The following is a 13,441-nucleotide window of genomic DNA, read 5'->3' as shown; positions in this document are numbered from 1 at the left end:
AACGCATATCATATAAAAAAGATATAACGCATATCATATAAAAAAGATATAACGCATATCATATAAAAAAGATATAACGCATATCATATAAAAAAGATATAACGCATATCATATAAAAAAGATATAACGCATATCATATAAAAAAGATATAACGCATATCATATAAAAAAGATATAACGCATATCATATAAAAAAGATATAACGCATATCATATAAAAAAGATATAACGCATATCATATAAAAAAGATATAACGCATATCATATAAAAAAGATATAACGCATATCATATAAAAAAGATATAACGCATATCATATAAAAAAGATATAACGCATATCATATAAAAAAGATATAACGCATATCATATAAAAAAGATATAACGCATATCATATAAAAAAGATATAACGCATATCATATAAAAAAGATATAACGCATATCATATAAAAAAGATATAACGCATATCATATAAAAAAGATATAACGCATATCATATAAAAAAGATATAACGCATATCATATAAAAAAGATCTAGTGCATATCATATAAAAAAGATATAGTGCATATCATATAAAAAAGATATAGTGCATATCATATAAAAAAGATATAACGCATATCATATAAAAAAGATATAACGCATATCATATAAAAAAGATATAGTGCATATCATATAAAAAAGATATAACGCATATCATATAAAAAAGATATAACGCATATCATATAAAAAAGATATAACGCATATCATATAAAAAAGATATAACGCATATCATATAAAAAAGATATAACGCATATCATATAAAAAAGATATAACGCATATCATATAAAAAAGATATAACGCATATCATATAAAAAAGATATAACGCATATCATATAAAAACGATATAACGCATATCATATAAAAAAGATATAACGCATATCATATAAAAAAGAGCAGTACAAAAAATAAACACTATATAAAAAAGAATAAAAACAAAAACAGTAAACCAAAAGAAAGCACTAGCGTCTTGAAAAAAAAAAAAAGCATTAACCTTTTGAAAAAAAAAAAAAAAAATAGCAAACTAAAGGAAAAATCCTAATGCCAAACCATAAGATAATCCAATGGAATTGCCGAGGCCTAAATGCTAACCACAACGAGTTCCAACAGATGAACTAATATATGATCTATAATATGTCTTCAAGAAACGTTTAAAAAAAATAAAAAAAGGACAAAATCAATATTAAAAACTTTGATTGTTATTTATATATATTTTTTTTTTTTACTAGCGTTCATTCCTAACAAGGTATATCACCACTTGGACATAAGGGCTACTATTTGGGACCATACCTAGGAAAGATTAACAAGATGTTGGTTCACATTACAATTAAACTTCTGCATATCAGTACAGTCAGGGTAGCAGGAAGGAAATTCCAAAGTCTAGCTGTTTGAGGGAAGAAATTATTAGAGTAGAAAACTTTCTGGCGTTTATGGACTTCAATAGTGAAGGGGTGAGATTTTGTTGCTAAGCGGGTTTGTCGGGGATATGTACGTCGAAGGAGCACAAGTGCAACGAGTTCATTAGAACACGTTATATCAAAATACCTCAGAGATGCAACATTGCGGTGATGACGCAGGGATAGGAGCTTAGTTTACAAAGTCGGACCTCCTTTTAGATTGAAAACTCTTTTCTGGACCCTATCCAAGAGGGAGAGACTAGTAGTAGATGGGGTAACAATACTCCGTGCATGTAGAGGTACAGGATACTCTCAAGTGTGAGTAGTCTTCTAGCTTGATAGAGGGAACCCACCTTCTTTGCAGCAGCCTTCGCAATGTCTTCAATGTATTTGTCCCAGTTCATATTGGCCGCAGATGTTAAGCTAAGTAATTTAAAAGAAAGAATTCTCAAGTAAGGTGTTATTTGTCATTGATATCAGTGGTTGGAGAGGCATCTTGTAATTGTTAAAGGAAAGAAGCTTATTCTTAGCAGCATTGAATGTTACCATCCATTTGCAGCCCAATTCCACTATAGTCTGGAGGTCATTTTTTAACAATTCTGCCATTGTCTTAGATTTGTGTACATCTGTTCTTCCCTCATGCTTGTTGTAGAGCATTGTATCATCAGCAAATATACTCATCTTGTTTCTTGTTTTCTGATTTGAGACGTTTAATTCTTTTGGCTTCATTGATAGAGGTTAGTTATGATTTCATGCATGAAACTAGACAAAAAAACAGTAGCAATATCAGCAACATTTCATAAAACCATTAAAGGCAAAATGTGTCGGTTTTGAACTGAAGATCTCCGAAAAAAAATTTCACTTAATTTGATCGAGTAGTTTTTTTTGTTTTTTTTTTTACAGCGCAAAACACATTTTTATGAAAGCACGTTGAAGGTAGCCATCTTGGAATTTTTTGACCACGGGGAGATAACTCAGTTTAAAGTGCAGACACTCCCTCCCCATCTTTAATACAAGATTTTCTTCCTAAAAATCGAACATTTTGCTCGGTATCATAACAAATTTTTTTTTTTTTTTTTCAATGTAAAAAAATAAAAAAAAATACTTGATGAAATAAAGTGAACTTTTTTTTGGGGGGAAAGCTTCATTCCGTAACAGATACGTGCAATGTAACCTTTTTTTCAATAATTTCATTTTTTAATGTCTTGATTAAACTACAAGTACCAAACTTTTTTTATATACTTATGCATCAGGCAAAAATAGGTATCTTTACGAAAAATTACTGAATAGAATTTCAATTAAAAATAAACTCAGTTTTGTTGATTTACCATCGATGAGAGCAGAAACTTTCATAAATCAAGAGGAGGTAAGTCAGTCTGTCATTTAATCAAATAATAATGAATGACAGATTGGCAAAATACGATAAAATTGATTTTCATTTTTAATTAAAATTTTATTCTCTTTCTAAAATTTTGAGATGAGGATTGAGTATTCGTATTCTTTGGATTCATCGAACTGCTTTTCTCATTTTGAGTGTGATTTTCACAACGTTTCGGTCGATGTAACCTCCGACCTTCTTCAGGTGTATCTTGTTGAACTCGGGGAACTTGGATGATATTTTGAACAAAACCTTTTATTTACTTCATGGGGGTAGCATGCTCTCGTTCTGTCAGCCATGATTAGATAGAGGTCCTAAGTAATTCGCAATTGTATCTTTTGGTTGCCCACACTGGACCCGTGACACAGTGATTAGAGTACTTGAAAAAAAAAATCAATTGTGGAAGTGATATTCTCTTGAAGGTTGAAGATTCAATTCCCAATGTCAATGTTAACATAATGTATAAACGCTACGTTAAACTATGCCTGCCAAATATACATTTAATTGGTCAAGTTTTGATATGCTTTGATATCTCAGATTTTTATGTGTATTTTGTGACTGGGCAATGCCAGGTGGCCTGCTAGTATATAAAGAACAAGTAGTTAAAAAAAAAACACTTTGAAAAAAACACTTTGAAGAAGAGTTAAAAACATATTTAATTTTAAAAAAAAAGTACAAAATAAGTGGATAGTCCTTAATCCGCGGAGTTTCGAAGAAATACTTTCCTTCTCATCAGAGGGCAGGATTTAGTAAAATGCGAGATGGGATTTTGCTTGCAAAAGTATTTAATGAAACTACAATTAAGTCATAGATCTTACTTGGTAACAAAAAGTGAAGCAGAGGGAATATGGTGAAGAAAAAAGTGATTTCACGTGAATGGATAGTCTGGTGAAGGGTAAAATATCCAATGACGGTAAAATCTAAAAAAGTTGGTTAAATTTCTATTTCCACAAGTAAAATCCAAGGGAATCGCGTAATTGGAAGATGGTCCAAAGTAATCTAAAAGACAGAAATCCGTGGAATAATTCACAAATAGGTACAAGGAAAAGGGTAAGAATTCCAATATATTATTAAAAGAAAGATAAGATGTGCGTATATATATATATATATATATATCTTCTATATATATAAAAGCCAAACGTCTGTGTGTATGTATGTATGTTTGTTTGTAATGCTAAAACTTTTGAAAGACGGAACCAAACTTGACAAATTTGGTATCATATTGAAGCCCCATCACCCGGATGACAAATATCGAAATTTCACGTCAAACGGACCACTAGAAGTTGGTCAACTGATCAGTTATCTTCGAGGGGGGGCCCCCCAAAAAACCTGTCATTATCTATATATATAAAAGACAAATGTTTGTTTGTAACGCTAAAACTTGAGATGAAAGATTCCTCTCCCCTAAGAATAAAACATATGTTCAATATCTACTTTTGTTTTTTCATTGTTTATACGGTCCCGAGCAACGCCGGGTAGCCCTGCTAGTCTTCTATATATATAAAAGCCAAACGTCTGTGTGTATGTATGTTTGTTTGTAATGCTAAAACTTTAGAAAGACGGAACCAAACTTGACAAATTTGGTATCATATCGAAGCCCCATCACCCGGATGACAAATATCGAAATTTCACGTCAAACGGAATGCTAGAAGTTGGTCAACTGATCAGTTATCTTCGAGGGGGGGCCCCCAAAAAACCTGTCATTATCTATATATATAAAAGACAAATGTTTGTTTGTAACGCTAAAACTTGAGATGAAAGATTCCTCTCCCCTAAGAATAAAACATGTTCAATATCTGCTTTTGTTTTTTCATTGTTTATACGGTCCCGAGCAACGCCGGGTAGCCCTGCTAGTATATATATATAGTAGAACCCTGGGATTGTTTTTTTTTCAGGTTATGATATGAAATACAATGTTTTTCCTGACCCTGGTGACTGTATTTGCCCAGCCTTATGATGTTATTTGATTATATACATGTGTATTATATGCTGTATTGTATTTTATTACTAATTCTTAATGCTGTATCCTGGGGTTCTACTGTATATTTATTTAAAACAACCAATAAATTTTTAGTGAGGTTCATACAAAAGTGTTCGATACTGAAGTATTTTTTTATTTTTATATGTCACTACACGGTTAAAATTCATTCATTCATTCGATTTGCAAAGAATAAATGCACAAGCCATTTACGAGGGGAAAAAGTCTGTGAGAATTTAGGGGACTATATACAAAGAGAAACTATACAATACGTGGAGGTCCGACCACCGTCTGTCCAAGGCTGCCTTGAAGCCCTGTAGTGTGGGCTGGTTTACGATCTCATCGGGTAGCTGGTTCCACGGAGATGCCACTCAAACCAAGAATGCTGCTTGGCATTGAAGACTCTAATAGATCTTGTACGTGTGTCCACAGAGCTTGTAATCCAGGGCAGGGGTGAAGGTAGACTTTTTGCGTGTGCCCATCCGGTGTAGGGGTAAAGAACAGGTCCTAGTCCAGGTCACACCATCCTTGAAAGATATTGTACGCAATGATGAAGTCACCTCGAAACCTCAAGGAAAAAAAGATTTAGAGCCCTTAAACGTTGCTCATAGGATAGACCTTTGAGATCAGCCACCATTCTTGTTGCCAGACACTGAACCTGTTCGAGACGTTGAACGTCCTTCACATAATGGAAGATGTGGCCTGAATACTGTATTTGAAAATCGGATGCACCAGGGAGGTGTAGAGGGGAAGGAAGATGGAAGAAGTGAGACCTCTTTAGGCGATATAGCTTTTACAAAAGTAGAGTCTGTAAAAAAAAAAAAAAAATATGGAAAAAATTAATAGGACATATTTATATTAATGGAAAAAATTAATAGGACATATTTATATTAATGGAAAAAATTAATAGGACATATTTATATTAATGGAAAAAATTAATAGGACATATTAATGGAAAAAATTAATAGGACATATTAATGGAAAAAATTAATAGGACATATTTATATTAATGGAAAAAAATTAATAGGACATATTTATATTAATGGAAAAAATTAATAGGACATATTTATATTAATGGAAAAAATTAATAGGACATATTTATATTAATGGAAAAAATTAATAGGACATATTTATATTAATGGAAAAAAATAATAGGACATTTATATTAATGGAAAAAAATAATAGGACATTTATATTAATGGAAAAAATTAATAGGACATATTTATATTAATGGAAAAAATTAATAGGACATATTTATATTAATGGAAAAAATTAATAGGACATATTTATATTAATGGAAAAAATTAATAGGACATATTTATATTAATGGAAAAAATTAATAGGACATATTTATATTAATGGAAAAAAATTAATAGGACATATTTATATAAATGGAAAAAATTAATAGGACATATTTATATTAATGGAAAAAATTAATAGGAGATATTTATATTAATGGAAAAAATTAATAGGACATATTTATATTAATGGAAAAAATTAATAGGACATATTTATATTAATGGAAAAAATTAATAGGACATATATTAATGGAAAAAATTAATAGGACATATATTAATGGAAAAAATTAATAGGACATATATTAATGGAAAAAATTAATAGGACATATTTATATTAATGGAAAAAATTAATAGGACATATTTATATTAATGGAAAAAATTAATAGGACATATTTATATTAATGGAAAAAAGTAATAGGACATATTTATATTAATGGAAAAAATTAATAGGACATATTTATATTAATGGAAAAAATTAATAGGACATATTTATATTAATGGAAAAAAGTAATAGGGCATATTTATATTAATGGAAAAAATTAATAGGGCATATTTATATTAATGGAAAAAATTAATAGGACATATATTAATGGAAAAAATTAATAGGACATATTTATATTAATGGAAAAAATTAATAGGACATATTTATATTAATGGAAAAAATTAATAGGACATATTTATATTAATGGAAAAAATTAATAGGACATATTTATATTAATGGAAAAAATTAATAGGACATATTTATATCAATGGAAAAAATTAATAGGACATATTTATATTAACCTCAAATAAAACTTTGAATGAAATTGTGTAAATTATGGGTTGTAAATTTTTATAGTTTGACAAGGATTACAAAATAATTCAGCTTTTTCTTTAATCCATGGATTTTTAATGAATGGCTCATGTCATCAGAGGAAATGTTTTTAGCAAAATAAATATAGGTAATTATAAAGTTTGCTTGTTAGCACATAAATTTAAAATTAAATCTAAAATGATTGCATGAAAAGCATATTCCAATTGTAACATTCAAAGCAATGAAGTCTGGTATATTCCAGAATGCATTGTGGATTATTTTAATGTACGTTTTGGGCTGAAATGTTAGTTTTTTGAAATTAAAAATCATGTATATGACGTGAAAATCTTTGGAAAAATTAAATATTGAAAAACTTTTTGATAACATTTACTGAGAAATTTCTTATATAATTAATAAATAATTACATTAAAATTATTAAAAATGTGAAAAATATGGTAGAATATTGAACCACTATAAAAGAGAAAAAAATTTCAGTAGGCTGCCTCTCCCATATATATATATATATATATATACACACATTTGTTATTTTTACATTTGATAATAATACAGGGTGATCCCCCCCAAAAAAAAAACGGACCCCAACTCTAATTAGGCCCCGTTTCTTAATATTTTGTCCGAATGAAATGAAACTTTGATCATAACTAATTTATTATATTCAAAACATAACATCAAAACACTAGGGTCTTTTGCCTTTTTTTCTCCGTTGACTGTAAAATGCTCAGAAAAACAATTGAATGCCCTTTTTTTTTTGGGGGGGGGGTTACCCTATAGTTGATCAAAGAATGGAGAATTAACAGATTTATTCAACAATTTCCATATTAAATGGTTGATGCGTTATGATTAAAGTGTGGGCCCCAAAATCCAGAGAGATGAGACCATTCCTGCATTGATCCAGTCCCTGTTGATTTTGCGGTGGGAGTTTAGTTCTGTGCATTTCTAGGAGGTCCACCATCCCAAGCTTTGTTTTCCGATTTTGTGAAGGGGTTAGTTTATTGCTAATAGCCAGAGAGGCCCTCCACGGGAAATGCCGGTGGGTATACCCAGGCATTTTTTTTGCAGGCTAGAGTGCCCTTCCTTTGAGGCGCTGACTTCTCTATCCCGCTTTCTGACTCTGGTGTCACAGTTCTTGCAGTGGAAGAGAACTAAACATCTGTTTATCTCTCAAACTGTAATGTTGCTCATGGGCAGAGAACTCTTTCTACTTCAGTGCAAGGGATATAACTCAGTGCAGTTATTTTATTATTTCATTTCAGGCTGCGATTAAATTTCCTTTTCCACTTTCAGTTCCGAAACTAACGCCGACATCTGAACCAGAGAAAGTGAACAAAATCATTTCAGCCGATGATATTGATCCGGTTATTGTGGATGAGGTAGGTTTTTATTTATTTCTTGAAAATTTTGTATCGTTTGGATTATCATAATCATGCATAATGTTTTGATTGATGTTGTTCCCGACCTAACCCGACCTAACCCGACCTAACCCGACCTACTTGTGTGTCTTGTTTGAGTTGGGAATTTGTATGAAATTTACATACTCTGTACACATTCTAGAATTCACTATAAAGATTTCTAATTCAAAATTCCGTAAAGATTTCCAAATTTGAGATAAAGCATCGAAAACCTAAAACTTTCTCAACCACTGATCGTCATAAACAAAACTCTAGCTGAAAGCTCACTGTTCAAACTCTTCGACCTTTTCTCTGAATACAAAGATAATATTTCCTTAATTTCTGCCATTGTCGTATCTGTGTCCTCTTCCTTAGTTCATGTGCTTTCAGTTTATTCAAGGCTGCCTCCTCTATTGGAGCTATCATATCTAAGTATGGAATCCGCTTTATAATTGTGGCAAAGTGAGACAAGCACTTGGGAATTCAAAGCCTTCCAACCGAACCTCTCAAACAAAGAAGTATGAGCTATCAAGTCCCTGTTTGGTGACCATGATATAATACTACCAGCTGACAAAGGTAATGTAACAGTGTTAATGGATAGAGCAGAATATTCCAAGAAATTGTCAGATTTAATAGAATCTGGTGGCTACTGTAAAGTGAAAAAGAATCTGACCTTGAAAACAGAAAGGAAGCTGTTACAGATCCTCAGTAAGAATAAGGACCTTAAACCACCTGCAAAATACAGACAGCTAGTAAAGCATTACAGCAAGCTACCACACCTATACGGCCTCCCCAAGATTCATAAGGATGGTATTTCATTGAGACTCATCGTCAGTGCTGGAGGTTCAGCATGCCATCCATTGAGCGGATTCCTGGTAGATATAATCACCCCAATCATTGGCAAATCTCCAGCATACGTCAAGAACTCAGCTCATTTTGTGCAAATAATAAACAATGATCCCACTCATTCCAACCAGATGCTGAGCCTAGATATAGGGAGTCTGTTCACGAAAGTACCCACTGATGAGACTCTGGCAGTGGTAGAGAACAAGCTGACATCGGATGCCTCACTGGAAGAACACACTTGCATCCCAATGTAATGGAGATGGTGACCTTCTGCGTAGAAACTACATACTTTGTTATGAGATCTGATATATATCGGCAGGAAGAAGGTCTAGCAATGAGATGACCATTGTCCCCAGTACTGGCCAATGCATACATGGAATACTTTGAGGAAATGACATTAGGATCAACACCACTAAAGACAATAATGTGGTTGCGATATGTAGATGACACATTCATACTCTGCTTACCTCCTCCATTATAATAACAAAATAAAAAAAAAATACTGACTGGACATAAAACCTTGATGAGGCTAATTTTATTAGCAAAATATTGGAATACAAGACCAACAAAGTAAATAAAAAAAAATGATTTTATCATTTCATGACATTTAAAGTTTTCTAATTCACCTTTAAATATATTTTTTTTTAACTTTTGAAATCACGACTATAATAAAATATACGAAATCTGCACAAATTAAAATATCATATTTAAGCATACTTTATGCTGATCAACCCCCCCACTAGTAGATTATAAAAAATTATTATTTTCAAACAAAATTAAAATTGAATGAAATACAAATTGTTTTTTTTTTTTTACCTTTTAAATTTGTCTTTTTCCTCATCTTCAACCTCATTCCCATACGTGCTTTCACTGAAAATAAAATTTATACAAATGTTAAAATTTTAAATAAAATTCCATGAAATTTTATTTGACAAAAAAGAATAAAAAACTTACTGTTACTAGACCATTTGAACTCAATCCATCCAACTATACAGTTCACGATAGAAAAAGAACATAACAACAAATTATCGTTTCTAGACGTGTGTGAGTGTGTGTGTGTGTGTGAGTGTGTGTGTATGTGAGAGATAGAGAGATCCTCATAGGTTCTTAAACTGCTGAGTCTATCTTTTGCAAATTTCACACAAAACTAATTTATATGTCTGGCTTAAATATGTTTTGTACAGTAATTCATCTGATAAGTTTCGGAAATTTAAAAAATAAATAGTATTTCTTTCTTATAGATTAAAAAAAAAAGAAAATTTTATACAGGACAATAATTTATATTAAGCCGGTCAAGGGAGATAATTCTCAACAAATCAAGAGAGATTCGATTCTCAGAAAATCATTTCTTAACAGAGGTATTGTCTTCTGGAGATTAGCTCAGTGGTAGAGTATAAGACTGCAGGTCGAATAGTCAGGGATTTATGTCATCTGTATACCGGAAGCCAACTTTCACTGGACAGTACCTAAACTTCAACTCCCGCCATCCATATAATGTAAAGAAAGGAATCGTCCATTGCTTACAACACCGAGCAAAAGCAATATGTAGTAACATCAGTGCATATCAAGAGGAGATGGACAGTTTAAGAGAAAACCTCCACCGAACCAACTATCCAGCGCGCATGATATCAGCTCCAAGAAATCTGGACCAGACATAAAAGGACACCACTTAAAAACTCAGCACAGTTTTTATACCATATATGAAGGGCTTGTCTGAAAACCTTCAACGAATATGTAATCCATATGACATTAGGACAGTATTCAGGAGTGATTCAACTCTCTGGAAACAGCCTGTGAGATCAAGCCCCCTACAGAAAAAATCATGACTAAGAACTGTGTATATGAAGTCCCTTGTAAATGTGGAAAACTATACAAAAGGTGAAACGTGTCGTCCACTGAAATTACGGTTAGAAGAACATCGAAAAGCCGTACTTGGAGAGAATGAAAAGTCAGGTATAGCTGACCATATCTGAAAGAAAAGGGAAACCATTTACCATTATGGGACAAAGTAAAAATTATAGACAGAAGAATGGTGGAGAGTAAGATGACCGAAGAAAGTAGACCTAATATAGAATTTAATACAATATGGGAACTAGTAATTATAAACAATAAATAATATATACAAATAATTAGCATAAACATTAATATATATATATATATATATATATATATATATATATATATATATGTTAATATATAGTAATAAATAGTGACATTTGCAACTAGAAATAGAATATAAAATATTAGAATTGCCCAAAAGGACCGTGGCGCAGTGGTTAGAGTACTTGGAAAAATCAATTGTAAAAAGTGATATTCAGTTAAAGGTTCAATCCTCAATATGGGCAACCAGAAAATACAATTGCGAATTACTTAGGGCCTCTATGCTGTCATGGCTGACGGAACAAGAGCACGTTACTCCCGTGAAGTAAATAAAGGGTTCCACTCAAAATTCAGTCAAAATTCCCGAGCTCGACAAGATAGGCCTGGAGAAGGTCGGAGGTTAAATCACATAAGAACAAAATAATACGAATAACCAATTCAGAAACATCATAAGTTGACTTCTCTAAAATTGAATGATATATTAAATAAAAAATGAGAAATAAGTTACATATAACTTTATTATATCATCAGAACGATAAGAAAAATTTAAAGAAACTTTTTTTGATTACAGATAAAATACCAATCATGTGATTTACAAGTAACCTTTGTTCTATAACAATAATCGTTTTTAATTATTTTTTTTTGTTTCGTATAATTGCAGGTATTTGAAGATTATACTGATCCTGACAAAGACGAATTTGAATGTAATTATATTCATCTCTCGCCTGAAGAAAGGGTAAATAACAATCTATACTTATATACAAACCTAAGTTTGTTTTTTTTTGGGGGGGGGTACAACTCGAATTACAAAAAAGGTTTTATGAGTAGAAAATACTATTTTTTATGATACGTGTGCCACAAAAATCTAAATAAACACTATAGTAAACACTATAGCCATGTAAAAAAGGTTGGGAACTACTTCTGTAGGGAGTTGGGCAGCAAGATGTCTGTTCACATTACTTCTAAACCTCTACATGTTAGTACAGCCAGGGAAGCAGGAAACAGGGAGGGAATTCCAAAGCGTAGCACTTCGTGGGAATAAGCTAGAAGCTTTTCTGGCATTTAGAGACTTCAACAGTGAAAGGGGTGGCGTTTTGCTAGAAAACAGGTTTGTCTGGTGTATGTACATCGACGGGGCACAAAACTGTTGTAATTTTAAAAATGAACAGTTTTCGTTTGAATTACCTCCCTTGAAAATTTCTGAAAAAATATTTTACAGCTTTTTGCCTTTTTTTTTTTTTTTTTTAATCGTTTTACGAACATATATATACGCTTGTGCCCGATATTATTCATACCCCTCGGATCTTTGAGATTTCTATGAGAATATTGCTCAAACCAGAAGGTAGACAATATTAAAGGGATTTCAAACAATAAATCAAGCATAAGCATTTAATTTAAACTCAACAAATAAATAAATTATGCAAGTTTGAAACAGTATACAAAGAAAAACAATAATGGCACTAGTTCAAAATTATTCATACCTCTCTTACTAATAGTCAATAGCATGCCCTTTATTCTTAATAACTGCCTGTAACCGTTTTGGATATTTATTAACAACACTGATTTTTGACCATTCTTCAATGCAGTAGTTCTCCAAATCCCTCAAATTTCTAGGTTTCCGCTTTTTAACCTCAGTTTTCAATATGTGCCAGAGGTTTTCGATAGGGTTCAGGTCGGGACTCTGCCTAGGCCATTCCAAAACATTAATTTGATTATCCTCAAACCATTTCTTGACTATTTTGGTAGTATGTTTTGGATCATTATCCTGTTGAATGATCCAGTTTGGTCCTAAATGGAGCTTCTCCGCATCCTGTCTAATGTTTTTCTGGAGTATCTCCAAATATTGCTCCTTCTTCAGAGTTCCATCTATCTTGACCAAACTACCTGGACCACTAGCCGAAAAGGAGCCCCAAAACATTAGGCTACCACCACCATGTTTCACCGTGGGTATGGTGTTCTTTGGGTTTTAAGCTTCTCCTTTCTTCCTCCAAACGTAACAAGCATCCATATGGCCAAACAATTCAATTTTTGTTTCGTCAGTCCACAAAATACTTGAGAAAACGGACTCTGGAGAATTTACGTGGGTCCTAGCAAACTTTAGACGTGCTGCAAGGTGTTTTCCGGTGTGCAATGGAGTCCTTCTTGGTCTTCTTCCTTTCAGACCATTTTCATGCAGAGTCCTTTGCAATGTTTGCCTTGATATTTTTATGCCAGAA

General features: G+C 32.0%; 1 protein-coding gene across 1 annotated transcript in view; it reads left to right on the top strand.

Moving 5' to 3' along the window:
• The window catches only part of LOC145243566 (vezatin-like), a 104,011-nt gene that overhangs the window by 80,411 nt on the left and 10,159 nt on the right, over positions 1 to 13,441 (top strand). Inside the window, exons 11-12 of the mRNA XM_080106548.1 lie at positions 8,176 to 8,261; positions 11,887 to 11,961. Of these exons, the coding sequence (XP_079962674.1) occupies positions 8,176 to 8,261; positions 11,887 to 11,961 (161 nt within the window). The remainder of the gene's footprint in view (positions 1 to 8,175; positions 8,262 to 11,886; positions 11,962 to 13,441) is intronic.

This window comes from Euprymna scolopes, chromosome 22 (assembly GCF_053919585.1).
Source record: "Euprymna scolopes isolate OS-2025 chromosome 22, ASM5391958v1, whole genome shotgun sequence".
Taxonomy (NCBI): Eukaryota; Metazoa; Mollusca; class Cephalopoda; order Sepiida; family Sepiolidae; genus Euprymna; species Euprymna scolopes.
The sequence above is the reverse complement of the archived record's forward strand: the minus strand, read 5'-3'. Positions and strand labels throughout refer to the sequence as shown.